This window comes from Rhododendron vialii, chromosome 5a (genome assembly GCF_030253575.1).
Source record: "Rhododendron vialii isolate Sample 1 chromosome 5a, ASM3025357v1".
NCBI lineage: Eukaryota > Viridiplantae > Streptophyta > Magnoliopsida > Ericales > Ericaceae > Rhododendron > Rhododendron vialii.
This window is the reverse complement of record NC_080561.1, coordinates 35,662,735-35,678,081: the sequence shown is the minus strand read 5'-3', so window position 1 is coordinate 35,678,081 and position 15,347 is coordinate 35,662,735. Positions and strand designations below refer to the sequence as shown.

Below are 15,347 nucleotides of genomic sequence, written 5' to 3'. Positions count from 1 at the left end.
ACCCAGTATTTTTCAGAGAAAAATGGACAACATATTCAAAGAATACCATTCATTTATTCTTGTTTATATTGATGATATTCTTGTTTTTAGTATAACACAGGAAGAACATTACAGACATCTAAGGATAATATTTCAATTATTTATAAATAATGGTTTAATCATTAGCAAAAAGAAGATGGAACTATGCAAGGAATATATAGAATATTTAGGAGCAAGAATAGGGAAAGGAAAAATCCAGTTACAATCACACTTTGCACAGAAGATCCTAGAATTTCCCGATAAGATAGAAGATAAAAAGAAACTTCAATCATTTTTAGAAACCTTGAATTATGCTAGACCATATATAAAATACCTTAGTAAAATCATAGGACCTTTATATAGTAAGACGACCCCAACAGGTCAAAAATATTTCAACCAGCAAGATATAGATCTTGTCAGAAAAATCAAGGAAATTTGTAGAGATTTACCAGAACTAGAGTTACCATTAGAATCTGATTACGTAGTAATAGAAGTAGATGCTAGTGAAAAAGGATGGGGAGCAATACTCCTTAGCAAACCCACCAAATATTCAGCAAAATCCACAGAAAGATTTGTAGATATTCCAGTAAAAAATATAGAGAAAAGGGAAATTTAGCCAGTATAGATTGTGAAATACTCGGAGTTATTAACGTCATTAATAGTTTTAAGTTATGGTTGTTTAAACCCTTTATAGTTAGATCAGACTGCGAAGCAATTGTTAAGTTTCATAAGCTTCTTAATGAGAAAAAGATCAGTAATCGTAGATGGCTTAATTTTGTAGATACAATAACAGGAAATTGTTATACAGTAGAATTTGAACATATTAAAGGAAAAGAAAACACTTTAGCAGATTATTTATCCTGAAAAATAAATACTAACATTTTCAATTTTTCAGATGGCATCTTCCAGCAATACAACTAGTTCAACCAGAACAGATCAGAAGTTTTTAACCTTTGGGAGTGTAACTCTCAGAGTTTTCCCTAAACAATCCAGATCCAAATTCAGGTACCTCATCCACAATATCAGTGAGGAACAGAAATGTCTTTTAAATAATCTTTGGGATTCTCACAAAGATGTTCTTAGATTCTTAGCTTGTTTAAATGCTATAAATATTTTTTTTAATCAACAAAATGGGTCAAACCCAACAAAAAGATTTTCATTTTATTGTGTAGCCATAGGCCGTGTCCCAGGGATTTATTTCTATTGGCCAGAAGTTTTAAAACAGGTAGATGGAATTCCTTCCTCAACATGGAAAGGTTTTCATACCTTTGTAGAAGCAAATCAATGGGTAAATCGCACCATTGAAAATAATTTTTACATTTCAGAATCTTCTAGAAGATTAAATACTCAGGCAGCCCTTGAGACTGCATGTTTTGAAAATAACCAGGTTTTCAACCAACTATCTTTTAACCAGCCATTTTCTCAGCAAATAAGATTTTGTGGTCATTGCGAAACAATGACTAGAAATTTTAAACTTTTAAATAGAAGAAACCAAGATTTTGAACAGGCTAACCAACAGTTGATCAATAATTAACAAAAGCTTGAAGAAAAAATAACAACTCTAAAAAAGAAGTTGTTAGAATCAGAGAAGGAGCTCAAAAAGATTAGAAGCCCTTTTACCCCACTGGTAAAAGTGAGAAAACAGTCTTCCCCACTGGAAGATGAAGAAAAGAGTAAGTGGAGTAAGGAATATGATCCAATAGAGCTTTTGCAACCAAAGGCAACAACTTTTCTTTCAAAATTTCCCCCAGATGTTATCAATCATATTCAGTACTTAGCCAGGCAAGATAGAGCTCATTTCTAGGAATTCTTATTTTCAGAACTGATCAAGATCAACCAGAATGAATGTTGTATTCCAGGACTCACTATTTCCTAAAAAATCCTTTATTTACAAGAAAAAGATGTTGTTCCATGTCCAAAGATCAAACCAACTTGTATTCAGACACCTTTGGAGCGGATGGCTTGTACATGCCAACTTGTCTACAGCATCCCTATCGCCAACATAGACATGAAGCACTTCAAACCCTTTTATCTTAACTTCAAAGATAAAAATGTGGAAATTACAGAAGTAACTCTTTTGGATTTTGGATATATTCAACAAATTATATTCCATGACTCAGAAGATACTAATAGATTTGGAAGAAAAATTGCAGCATGTGTTCTCAACTCCATCGCAGATCAAGGTACAGCAGTCGAAGTTGTGGTGGAATCAAAGCTTCCAGAATGGACATCTACGGGACAACTCATCCCTGCCTACCACAATAGTCACATTAACACCAATCCTGTAAATACAATCCTCAGAAGAATTTATCACTGTGATAATGATGATCCATGGATTTGCGAAGCAAATTCTATAAGAAAGCAGATCAGGCATGCCATTGCCTTCACCATAGCTGAAGGTTTTCATTATGATAATCTATATGATTATGGGAATGCACCTTTAGTATGTGAAGACTTATTTCAAAAAATTAGGTCCAATGATCACATTCCAGAATTAAAATTTCATTTTGAAATAGGATATGATAATTTAGTCAGATATTATTTGGAACAGAAAGACCAGCAAAGAGCAATGCTAACAGGAGAAGATTTATCAAATCCATCTGATCATGGAGGAGATGAAGATTATGATTTCGATGATGAAGCCATCCATAATCTCAACAATGCCATGGAAGGATAAAAAGTAAAGGTATCCCACCATGATTGATAGCAACCCTGTCATCACATTGGTCGATACTTTAAGTGATTTGGAAGTATTCACCGAAAGCAGAGAAATAATCAACCACTTTTTACTGTTTCAACCACTCTTCACCAGCTAGAGAAATAATGAGTTCAGCTACTTTTGGACATCTGTCTTTGTAACAATAATGGAGGGACTTCTTTTTCAAAGGAAATTTGAAGGATGTGACGATGCGGGCCAGTGATCACGCGGCATCTACTTTTCTTTTGAAAAACCGGATCTCTTTTCTTAATAGGTTGTCAGTCATTCTAATTTTGAGTCTATAAATAGGGTTGAATCTTTCAGTTGTACTCACGACTCTCCTAACACTTGAACATTTGCTATCTATAAGCATTTGTTGCATTTGTAATTCGTCGAGTCAATCTTCAGCAGTGGAGCCTTTGATCTTTGTAATTAGCAGTTTGCAGTAATAATATTGTAAGTTTCTCTTCAGTTCTTTATTGTTCTTTAGGGACTCCTGAAAGGGAACATTCCCATGATCATAAATAAGTTGAATATTGTATGAATTATATGTCTGTATTACCCAAAGATTTTAATCCAGTTTTGATTATCACCAGTATTTAAAATTCAAAATTTTGAGGAAGTAATGACTTCAGGCCTTTAAACCATAAAGCCTTCTTGAGTCTTAAACCTATTTTTGCCAGAGAATGGCGTTGAGGGAACATAGTATTCGGAGGTAGGTTAAGAAGGAAAGTAAGGAATTCCTTTGAAAAGATTTTGACACATAAAATAAAGTGATAATGAAAAGAAAGATTAATTAATGAGTAATCAGATATATTATTCCATTTACAATATCCAGTCTATTTTAAACAGTTTATCTGGGTCATGTGGTGGTAAGGACCGAGTAGGATTCACAAATATTTGGTTATAAGCTTATATCTTTGCATGCATGAACAAATAAGAACATATCTTGATTTATATTCGTAGATTAAAAGAAGAAATATTTACTCAAAACCTTTTAATAAATAGACTTCTAAATACAACTTTATATACAAGCAGACCTAGATTTAGTACCACTCTTACTAGATTCATAAGAAAAGAACATGATAAGCTCAGAGATTTAGAACAACAGTTAGCTGAAGCACAATGTCAGTATCATAGAGCAAAATCATTTCAGAATTAGGATTGAACTGTAATTATAAGAAGTAGTAGGGACAAGAGTAATTAGTATATATAGATGCACCACGTGTAACTAAATTACACCACACAGGATAATAACTTGAACCAATCATAGTGATCATGGATTGAAGCATGGGCTGATGTCCTGGTCTGTAACATCACTCTTTTTCTAATCCTGCGTAATGACTAAGTTATCATTTTCATTCCCCAACTATTCAATTTCTTTTGTATTTCATTTTTAATCTAAGCCGCTGATTTTGTCACTTTTTTTTTTTTTAACGCCACTCTCAGAGTCCTTGAGGCAACCCCGTGAATATATATGGCTACTAGGGGTGTGCAAAAAACCCGCTCACCCGCGGACCCGACCCGTGCTCGATTTGCGGATTTGAAAATGTCGATACCCGACTTGTCGGGTTCGGGGTCAAGCCCGACCCGCGCCGACCCGTGCCAACCCCTAATGGCTACTCCTCACAATGCATAGGCAAGAACCACAATACAAAGACAAAATCCCCTTCCACGCGCGCGCGCTCGCTCTCTCTCTCTCTCTCTCGTACATCTTCGATCCCGACAATCATAACCTAGGATTCAACTGAGAGAAAAGAAGCCAATTCACTCGGAATATGAGCGTGATCGACATTCTGACCAGAGTCGACGCGATCTGCAAGAAGTACGACAAGTACGACGTCGACGAGCACAAACACCTTAACGTCTCCGCCGACGCCTTCGCCTTCGCCCGCCTATACAACGCCGTCGAGGCCGACACCGACGCCGCGCTTCAGGTCACCCTCACATTTTCGCCTTTTTAACCCTAGGTCGCGTATGATGTTTTCAGTTTTTGAGTAGTTTTGAATTATCGGCTTTGAAAAGTTCTTGTTTATCGAGAATGGCTCAAAGTTAAGATTTTTTTAGCTTAGGGATTTTGGCATAGAGTTTTGATTTTAAATAACCACTTGATAGGAGTTGTTTCTATTCTTCACGTTGAGGATTGCAGTTATAGAACGATCTCGATGTTGAGCAATTATTTGTGCTGCTGACGCCCCGAAGGTCCGAATCAAAGTATGCAAAGTTCATACAGAGAAACCAAATTGCGAATAAAAACATAAGAGAGGCTAAGATATGCGTGGTTAGGGTTATGAGTGTTTCAACTTTCAACCAAGAGACAACGAGATCCAAAAGGAAGATCTACCGAGGAGCCCCTGGGGGTTTTCAAGGAACTGAGAAAGTCCAACCCTAGTCGAGAGAGTCAAGCTATATTAGAATTCTTCCAAAATGTAACTCATGCCCAAATTTGTTGCCTTGCCCTCGGAGTCCTAAACTAATCAGAAAACCTCCAAAACAAAGCTTTAGGAAGTTCAAAACTTCAAAGCAAGTCCAAGTCGGTCGAAACACTTATCAATCGTTTGAAGGGAAAAGAAAACCAAGGCCCCTATTCGAGCCAATTGTCCAGAGGCCCATCACTGAATGGAGCCAAAAATTCTACCCTGTAATCCTTTTTTTTTTTTCCGCTTGTTTCACTAGCTATGTGTAGGAGAACCTCTAAATTTTATTGAAACAACAAAAGATCCCTTGATTGGAAATTCACGATATGTATATTTCTTTTGGCAAATGTTCGATACGTTATAGGGCAGCAGGATTAGATAGCTCAGTAAGACACTTTGACTTAAAAAAGTGGAGATATTGCAATGTTCATAGATCACATTAACTTAGCCTGATTGTTAAATAGTTGGGGAAGTTATGATCCTAGTTTACGATACGATGTGCTATTTCAAGATGTGGACTTGTTGTCAAGAGAATGCACATATAGCTAGCTGTCATTTCTGTTTCCTAGATATTTTTTTGATCAGCCTGTTTCCTAGATATTGTATCTAGCTTTTTCTAATCATGCAAATATGAGGACTTTCTAAAAGTTTTTCATTTGTTTTATTCTCATCTTGCAGTTGTTGATCTGGATTGGAAAATTCGTTAAGCTATCTACTTTGGGCTGGGTTTTGAATGGATCATCTCACTTTCCATTTGCAGGTACAGTGGCATTCAACTGAAGTGCTTGCTGCCTGTAACAATTTGGCCCTTGCCCTGCCAGATAGCACTCAAGCCATAGGTGCACCCAAACAAACGGGAGGCTGGACAACTTCAGCATCTCGTACAGAAATCAAGTTTGATTCAGGTGATTGTTTGCCTTAAACTTCTTTGAATTTTATTTTCTTGTACTAACCTATTTCTGGTAGACTCTTGATTTGGTTTTTAATTATTTTTTTATTTGGATCATAGATAGGCGATTTGAAAGTGAACACTTCCAGCAAACTACCCAATTCGGGCAAGAATATGTGTTGCTGAAAATGAAGCAGGCACGTCTTTCTTTGGAGTTGTTTATTACATAAAACTGTTTCGTGAAATGGAAAAGAATAGACCTTTTTTTCTGCCTTCCGATGATGATTTTCCTGCATCCTGTTTTTCTTGCTTTTACTACTTTCAAATGTTCTTAATATCTGCAAAATCTATATGTTTTATGGCGGCGTTCATGCAGGACTAAGGCTTTGAAACGATATCAGAAGGCTTGGATACATTGAAAAACATGACCCATGACATGAATGAGGTTAGCTGCCTTGTGCTTTGTATCTTTTTCTTTGGCTTTTCATCATGTCAAGTCATAATATTGGGATTCATGCAGGAGATGTATCGGCAAGTTCCTTTTATGGATGAGATTAACAAATTCTTCCTGTCTTGGTATTATCTGAAGCTACAATGTTTTTAAATCATTCAGAGGAATTTTCCTTCATGCCGCAGGTGGACAAGGCAACGTCTGACCTTAAGAATACCAATGTGAGACTTAAGGCGACTGTTAACAAGGCGATTGAGCCACAACTGTGTTTCCTGTGTTTCATCAATGGATCTGTGAGACAGGGAAGAGGTGGAGAGAAACAGTTCAGTCTCAGTACATATATTATCTGTTGTATATCCTGGTGCTGGATTTGATCAAGAGTTGTGGTTTTGTTCCACCTGAGGTCCTTTCAAAATTTCTGCATCAATGTCATACTGCTGTGCACTATTCTTGGGATTGCTGCTTATCTGTACAAGTAAGCTGCACTTTCTGCCAGTCTAAATGGAAAGAAACACTTTATGTTAACTTCGTTACTCTCTGACATGCTTAAACAGTTCTCATGCATGGAGGGGTGAATATACTCAAGTAAATGCATGGCTAATTGGTTGGGTTATTCCTTTATTGATGCTTGTCTGTTTCTGTTGCCAATCTCATACTTGCAAATATCATTTTTTGGGCATCTAAATTGCACTCGGGGGCTGAAATCCTCTAGTGTGGTCAGCAATTTTTTTCTTTTCTTCCTTTTAGTTTTTTGTTTGAACAGTAATTGATGAAGGGTCTACTCGCAGTGAATTGAAGAAGCAAGATGGTACAAGGGCTATTGTTTCTGCCCAAGCAGTGTTGTTGTTATCTGGTATTGTCGTACACTGATTGAGGCCTTCCTATGTTTTTTTTATCTCTGATGGGATATGTTCTTCTTATATGTGTATGTCATTTATCATACGTGGAAGCATGTGCCTTTGTCACTGACATATAAGTTTGGGTAGATAAGCATTTCTGAATGATTGGAACTTGTCATTGTTCCCATTTTGACTTTGCCACCTATTTCTAAGCTTGTGCTTCGACCAACGGGTGTGATTTATATTGTGACGCTTGTGTGCTTTGCTTGTGAAAATGAGCAACATATTATTAACGACGAACCAGAGTCTGATTACGTGAACCATAAGTTCTTTCAGCTGAAACCAGTTGGTGTTTTGGATGTACAACAAAGGTTCGCATTAGGAGGAAAAACATTCATAAAACTCAATCTTGGTGATCTGCAATTATAAAATCAGATGTTTAATGCACTGATTACGGTTGGGTGGCCACAGGTGGGGTTCAGTGGTAGAAAAGGTATTAATTTCTGTTGCATGCAATAATGAAAACTATGTTCTATGACCTGTAACATATTTCCAACTAAACGAAAAAGGAAAACAAATAAACTATAATTGACTGTACAATACAGTTCATAATTACTAACTTGCATTTTTGTAACCCAATGATTTGTAATGCTTGGATAGCATACTTAGAGTCACAATAGACACACACAGCGAAATGCATAGTCATCTACAGAATTTAATTATTTCGCAAGAAATGCCCTTTTTTGCTACATCGGATTTCGCAAGTGCCTATGAAGCATTGGCACTCCTAGAGATCCCTGTATCCGTGTCAAACACTCCAGGGACGCGCCACACCGAATATATTTAATCTGCCAAATTAAAATATTTTATCTTGGTGAACCCCAGGTGCACGGGGCAACACGCCGAGGACGCACGTCGGGACACGGCAATGTGATTTTATAATTTTTAAGAAATATTTCCAGGGTAAAATATTTATACCTTCAAAACTACTGGGCCAAAAGTGTAAATATGAAATATATGGGTATGTGTATAGGCATTCACCATCAGTCCAATAATGGATTGGATAGGAGTCCTAACCTAAATATTTCAACACAATGTAAGTTTGCATAACACTTTATGAAAAAATTGATGTGTCCCCTGCTACGCCCGTGTCCTCATTTTTTAGAATAGACCCGTCCTGTATCCATGTCCGTATTCGTGCTACATATATAGAGTAGTGCTATGGAAACAGATTTGTAAATATCACGTACTAGTGAAATATATCACTGCATTTGGTATAGCACGCCACCTACTTGCACAAGACTTATTTGACTTCCTCCAACATCTTTATTTACATGAGTAGTAAGAAACTTACATTTACGTCTCTGTGTATGCCTAGATTCTTCAGTCACCTTCTGTGAAGACCAAGTAGCTCCTGATATTGGATCACAGAACTCCATTGACTGGCATTGAGGTTGTTACCTTCAGACCTATTTCTACTACAGAGATTCAGTTCCGTGGTTACATCACTGAATTGATCATCTCTGTTTGTCAGCTTCTTATTAGGTTGGATGAAACTCTCGTACTGATCCCCTTCAGCAGCCTTTCTCTTCTGTCCATCAGTCATGCTTTCACAAGGCACGACCGAGTAGTGCGAATAGTTCGGTTCAGAATAGGTCTCACAGCCAGTAGTAGAAGTTTTGCTTGCTTCAAAGCTTAGGTTAGAAACCGTGTCCAAGGAAGGTAGATCTTGAGATGCAAAGATGAGTGGTAGTACAACACAATCTCTGTCAAGAAAATCGCTGATCATCTCTAGTTTAACCTTTTCATTTGTTGAGCACGGCTTGTATTCCTTCTGAGAGTTGCCAAATGGGTCATTATTTGAACCATATTGAGCATCCCCACTGATCCTTGGTTTGTTGCTTTTCTGCCAAACTCGGCATAGTACCCAATCATCTAACTGTGGAATAAGAGAAAAACATGTGATTCTTTGTCCCATGCGTAAGTAGTCAAAAATAATAATAATAATCAATTTTAGTTTCTTAATTGCAGACTACAGGGCGAAATCTTCCCTAGTTTGGAGCAAAATGTGAGGGTAAATTGCTTCTTGTTATTACAGCCTTGGTTTGAGCCAAAATTTGAGAGTTTTATGCCACAGCAATAAATAATGCTTGTGGGTTAAAACCTTTTCAGATACAGTACCAAATCAATGTTATGGACCATGGAGTTTGGATTCTGTCGATGTAGGATACTGAGACAGAAAAGAGGGAGAAGAATTTACAAGGGAAAAATGGGATTTGTAGAAGTTATCCCAGTCGTAATAGGTCTATTTACTGCTACGACTCAGAGAATCCAATTAATCTCCTTAGAGAAAGGTTTTGCATTCTTAAACCACGAGTGAGACAACAAGAAGTGGAAAGAAGGGGAAGCCCTTGTCGAAAAATCATTGCAACATTTTTGCCTCTTGCTAGATCAAATCTGTATAATCGGCTTATCGTTCTTGTAAGAATAGAATCCATACTAGGTTAACATATCCTGCAAATTAAAGCAACATACCCTCATGAGCCCTTTCTGCCTGGAATTCAACATCGTGGCTTGGGGCATTCTGTACTCTTGCATGCTCCAATCCGTCTTAATTCCTCTTGGAGGGCGTCCTATATAGAACACCAAACCCTTTTCGACCCCAAGAATCGTTGCATCCCGTGAACTGACAATAGGCTTATCTGTTCCTGTGGCCTTCCAATAACCTGAACCAGCCATCCTATTAGCTCTCACTCCATTAGGGTACTTTCTATCCCTTGGGGTAAAGAAATACCATTCCTCCTCACCAAACAAAGCTTTCCCTTTGAATAGAAGGAAAGAAAAAGTTACTAATAGCTTGGTAATGTATGTTTAATAACTCAAAAGCTTAGTGATTTTTCGGCAGAAACTTGGTAGCTACCATGCGTTGAACTTGTAGAGATCTACTTCGGCGATAATAGATGCCGGAAGTGGACTGGATGTTGCTTTGTTTCTCAAGTAGTACACAATAAGCTCCTCGCTGGATGGGTGGAATCTAAAACCAGGTGGAAGTTGAATGTGTGTACTGCAGGTATTGTCTATGGGAGAAGGCTTTTCTTGTTGATGAAGGAACAACCTAGGCAGTTCAACAAGTTAAAATGCCAAAAATAGTTTAGTGAACATTGTGTGTGTGTATTTATTTGTATAGATGGTGTGCTCTCATGCAGAAGAGGCACCGCTGGAAAACTATTGTTTCAGGGAAGTATCATGTAATTACCTGTGGAGGCTCTATTGACATGGAAAGGAAAGCAACCATTAGTCTTAACTTGTGGGATGTTTTTATTGGACATTGATAGATATTTTGCCAAATTTTTTAAATTTTTTTTGAAAGGCAAAAAAAAAAAAAAAAAAAAAAAAAATCATTAATCTCTGAAATTGTAACAAAGATTAATAGGAACAAGGAATAATGACATCAAAACCCTGGCCCGATGGAGACCCAAGCAATCTACAACACTAAGGGTAATCTTTATGCCCATCCGAGACCCAATTTCTAAGTTTGGCAAGACATCAAACACGAAAAACCCTTAGGAAAATGACGGCTAAGGACATGTTTTGATAATTAATATCCGCTAAAGATATTTTCAGCATTAACAATTGTTCTTAGCATGTCCTTGGAGGGGATTAATTATCAAAACACGTCCTGAGCTATCTTTGGGACAAAGCCCGCACTCATCGGCCTAAAAGCCCAGATAAGAATATTAAGATTAAGCACCTATGGGCCTAAAAGCCCAAATAATGGGACAAACCCAATCCAATACAACCCAAAACAAAAATCCTAGCAACAACCAGCAACCTCTGCCGCTCACACCACGGCAGAAAGAAAGCTCCACCGTCAACCACCAACAGAGACAGCCACCCGCAGAGCTACCCGTACCCCGCTGCCACCCGCAAGCCGTTTGCCAAATTTTTATTGCCTAATTTTTTAAAATGGTTTGAACTGTTCCTTCCATAGGAAAGTGTATAGGGCCTTTTTGTCTTATGACCTTTCTTGTACACGGGACGGTATACGGTGCATTCATTAGCCTCTTTTATCCCTAGAGGGCAGAATAGTTTGATGATATCTTCTTCTTCTTCTTCTTCTTCTTCTTCTTCTTTCAAATGATAGGATATTTCATTGATAATAATGAAGAAAATACATAGAACGGGAAGTCATCCCAAGAGAGGGGATATAGCAACCACAAAGGAGGCCTAAACACCACGCAGAACGTCTAGGACCTCACACAACCAAATGCACAAAACAGATTAAGCATATCTCCAATCAGCGCAACACTAGACAAGTAACCAACAAAATCAACAAAACACCCAAGTAAGGGTGAGGAAGCCCAAAATGGGAGAGAAAATAGGAAGAAACGAAAAAATTAACAAATAAAAAACCTACAACAGATCCACACCCCTAAAATAAGCCTCCCAAAAACATCGGTCAAGACTGCTATCCGGAACCTCAATCACCATAGCAGCCACACCCCATCGTACAGCGACATCAATTGCTACCTCCGTCCCAGGAAACTACGACCTCATCAGGGCGCGAATCTATGCGCCGCCCAGAGCGATGAGGAAGGGGCCAGGCTAACAACAATGGAATTGCAGGAAGATCAGACAGAAAAGCAGACAGTGAGGAAGATCTGAATGAGGAGCACGCGGGTGGACTGCTTTGATGAGGAAAATCGAAAAAAGCCTCTATCACTTGGCATCAGCGTCCCACAGACAAGATCAACGTCGGAGCACGTCGAGTTCAAGGAGAGAGATCTGAAGTAGAGGGGGGGGGGGGGGGGGGGTGGTGCAGGAAAACCCTATTCTCTGAAACTCTTAGAGAGAGAGATCTGAAGTAGAGAGAGAGGAGAGGAGGGGGGAGGCGCCACTCCTCCCCAGGAAAATCCTATTCTCTGAAACTCTGAGAGAGAGAGAGAGAGAGAGAGAGAGAGAGAGAGAGAGAGAGATTGATTTTTCTAACGGAGTAGTAATTTGATAGTAAATCTCTTGTACATAGTTTGATGATATCGGAGAGACAAAATGTGTTACTGGAAAATGCTAATACTGTAGCGATTTTGGTTTCATAACAGATTGGTAAACACGGTACTCTTCCATTCTAAATGAATAAGTTGTAATTCACCCGATTGGTAAATACTGAATATATGATTTCACCCATTTCTTATCGCGTAATAAGACGCGCATGGCATATCTCGTTTTCGTTCCATTCCGTTCCTTGTAATACAATCCCAGTTACGGGTAATACCAATGGAAGAGGTTAGACAATCCCAGTTATTTGTTCCATTTCATCAACCAATTTCTGCCGATGAAATGGTTACCAATGGAAGAGGCTAGGCGTTGTTTTGAGTTTTGTGCAATTATATCATCGACATCGTTTTGGTACCAAAGATGCGACATTTGAAGACATGATTTTACGTTTGGAGAAATCTTCTTCCATCGTTTCACAGTACTAACGTATTCATTTAAAACCGGCGAGATGTTCAACGGCTAGCAGCATGCTCTCTAGTTCAGCATGTCAACCGTTTATTAGACCGTCGTCCCCCAGCTTTACCATCACCCAGATAACACTCAAAGGGCAGAAGAAAGGGAGGAAACAAAATACATTGTTAGAAACAGCTTCCGAGACGATTGTTAGCATAAACAGACCTTACAGAAAATGTTGCATACGTATGTGTGGGTGCGTGTGCGTGTTTCGGCTTTCAAAATATACATCAATCTGAAGTAAAGCAACCAAAATTGTTGTTAAGAATAGTACTGATCAACTAGTATAGTGAAAGTGGAATTGGCTTGAGAGAACTTGGAGTTATAATCTCCATTCTTCGGTTAAAAAAACCACCCCTAGGTAAAAGCTGCGCTTTTTATTTCTGATTTTCTTTTTGGCGACGGATGTAAAAGGAGGCATTGAGAAGAAATCTGGGAATCGAGGTCTCTATAGTGCATCCTTACGCTGCTACATGGACCCCAAGTCCGGAGAGTCGGTTGTTGGTTATTTACAATTTTTAATATTAGTCGGTTGTTGGGTTTCAAAGAAAAATAAAGCATAATACTGTATTAGGTACAGATGCTGATCATGCTTTGGCTCCATCCTTTTCCACCTCTGAGCTTTATTATCCTTGCACAACCCTCCAAAAGGGTGAACATCCACGGTGCAAAGTGACATAATAATGCCAATTTTGACAATAGGGATTCATCTGTTTTCTTCCCCTTGGAACCTCTCTCTCTCTCTCTCTCTCTCTCTCTCTCTCTCTCTCTCATGTAAGCTGTGGACACTTTTTTTTTTTTTTTTTGATAAGAGCTGTGGACACTTTAGATCATTATTTTCATGCCCATCCTCTCGTCATAACAAAAATAATGTCCTAATTGAGAACTTGTTGAGAAGTTTCAATGGAGAAAATAGCTCTTATTATCAAAGACTACAAATCATTGACGCTACGCGTCGTGACCTAATGTGATGTCAAGTGTCATATGCTCTCAAGATTTTGGATGGATTCGAAGGAATTTCGAAAAAAAAAGTTGGCCCAACGTTGCCTACCTTTTTTTTTTTCCTGACGAGTCACAAAAACAAGAAATTAAATAGAAAACAAACCTGGTTGAAAATACCCAATGCACAGGTCACCCAATGGGTTGATCAATTCGGGTCGAACAAGTCGCGAACGGGTTCCATTCGGGTCACACACCGCTCGCGACGTACTTCCTGTCCGGAATTCTTTTTCGCAATTAAGCGACAGCCTTTTTTGCATCTACTATGACAAGTTTGTTAACACCCAAGCTTAGATCCATCTCTAGAGGGAAATTTTGTTTGATGTGCCTTTTGTTTGCACCTATTTTTTTCCATGCCTTTTATGGAAACATGAACGTTGTTTTATCCTAGGTTTTTGTTTGGGAGTTCAGCAAGAGATATACATATATGTTCTTTTGGGACTTGAAAACTTAGCAATTAGCAAATTAACTCATCTGTGAAAGCCGATCTTTTCACGACAAGATAGAAACACCATTTTACAGCAATTGACTACTTACTTTGTCCCTTAGTTCATTTGCCAATTGTTTTTTTTTTTTTTTTTTCTCTCAAGCAATGCCTGTAAGCATTATATATATAACTCGACTCCTGTCGTGTTTCGAGTCTTATCTGCCACGCAGCCAGTCCCAAGCTTGAATAAATGAGGAGGGTTGTGACTTGTGCGTTGGGTAACTAACAGCTAGCACGTGAGCAATCCCGTTAGATTCTTGTGACATGAATCTGAGCATGAAAATCTCTCGATGGAACTCGATGGAAAAAAAAAAAAAAAAAAACAAAATTACGAATGCACGTAGCTGACTACAACTGTTTGGAACATAAGGCTGGTTTTGTTTTTTTTGCTGTAAGAATTCTCACTGTTTGTCCATATGGACCATATGCATAGAATATATAATTACGATACCACGCCCCTATGGAAATATCACCCATTTTGCGAGATTATATGTGAGATGCATGTTCAAATTTCATTCCAAACCAAACCGTAACCAAGTGGAGCTAAGGTTCTTATTTTATAAATATTTATATATTTTCCGTTTTACGAGACAGAACATTCTCTTATTATACATCACTTGTAATTCGAAAAATAAGTGCTTATTTAGGTAGCGAAACACACCTAACTCAGTTAGTCAGGACTCTTGCATCTTACTAGGAGGTCAGAAGTTCGAATCTCTTCACCTGTGTGTGGGTATTATTTCCTTGGAGGGACTTTTCCTTTCTTTATTTCTACTACCATATAATAGGGTTATTTCTTGTATTCATTTTGTTGAGTTTAGTTGTCTCGTGAACTCTCATAATTGACGTAGTGTCCCGAATTTGTAATATGTACTTCTTATATAATGAAATGATCTCTACTGTAATTTGAAAAAAAAAAAAAAAAAAACCCAAACCTGTGGCCCTTTTAGATATAGTACTCTTTTTTAAACAAATGGGCCCAATATATTTGTGGATGTCTGAGGGTTGTGATGATTTGGTTCAAACTTATGAATGGTTCAG

General features: G+C 38.1%; 1 protein-coding gene and 1 pseudogene across 1 annotated transcript; one reads left to right on the top strand and one right to left on the bottom strand.

Moving 5' to 3' along the window:
* The first annotated feature begins 4,494 nt into the window (after positions 1-4,494).
* On the top strand, positions 4,495-7,506 carry LOC131325743 (syntaxin-71-like; annotated as a pseudogene).
* A 143-nt stretch (positions 7,507-7,649) lies between these two features.
* Positions 7,650-10,607, bottom strand: LOC131327863 (NAC domain-containing protein 2-like). Its single transcript, XM_058360990.1, has 3 exons — positions 10,569-10,607; positions 9,848-10,183; positions 7,650-9,251 (listed from the first exon to the last, which is right to left on the bottom strand). The coding sequence occupies exons 1-3, from the start codon at positions 10,605-10,607 to the stop codon at positions 8,700-8,702; spliced, it is 927 nt and encodes a 308-aa protein (XP_058216973.1). The 3' UTR covers positions 7,650-8,699.
* Positions 10,608-15,347: the final 4,740 nt, after the last annotated feature.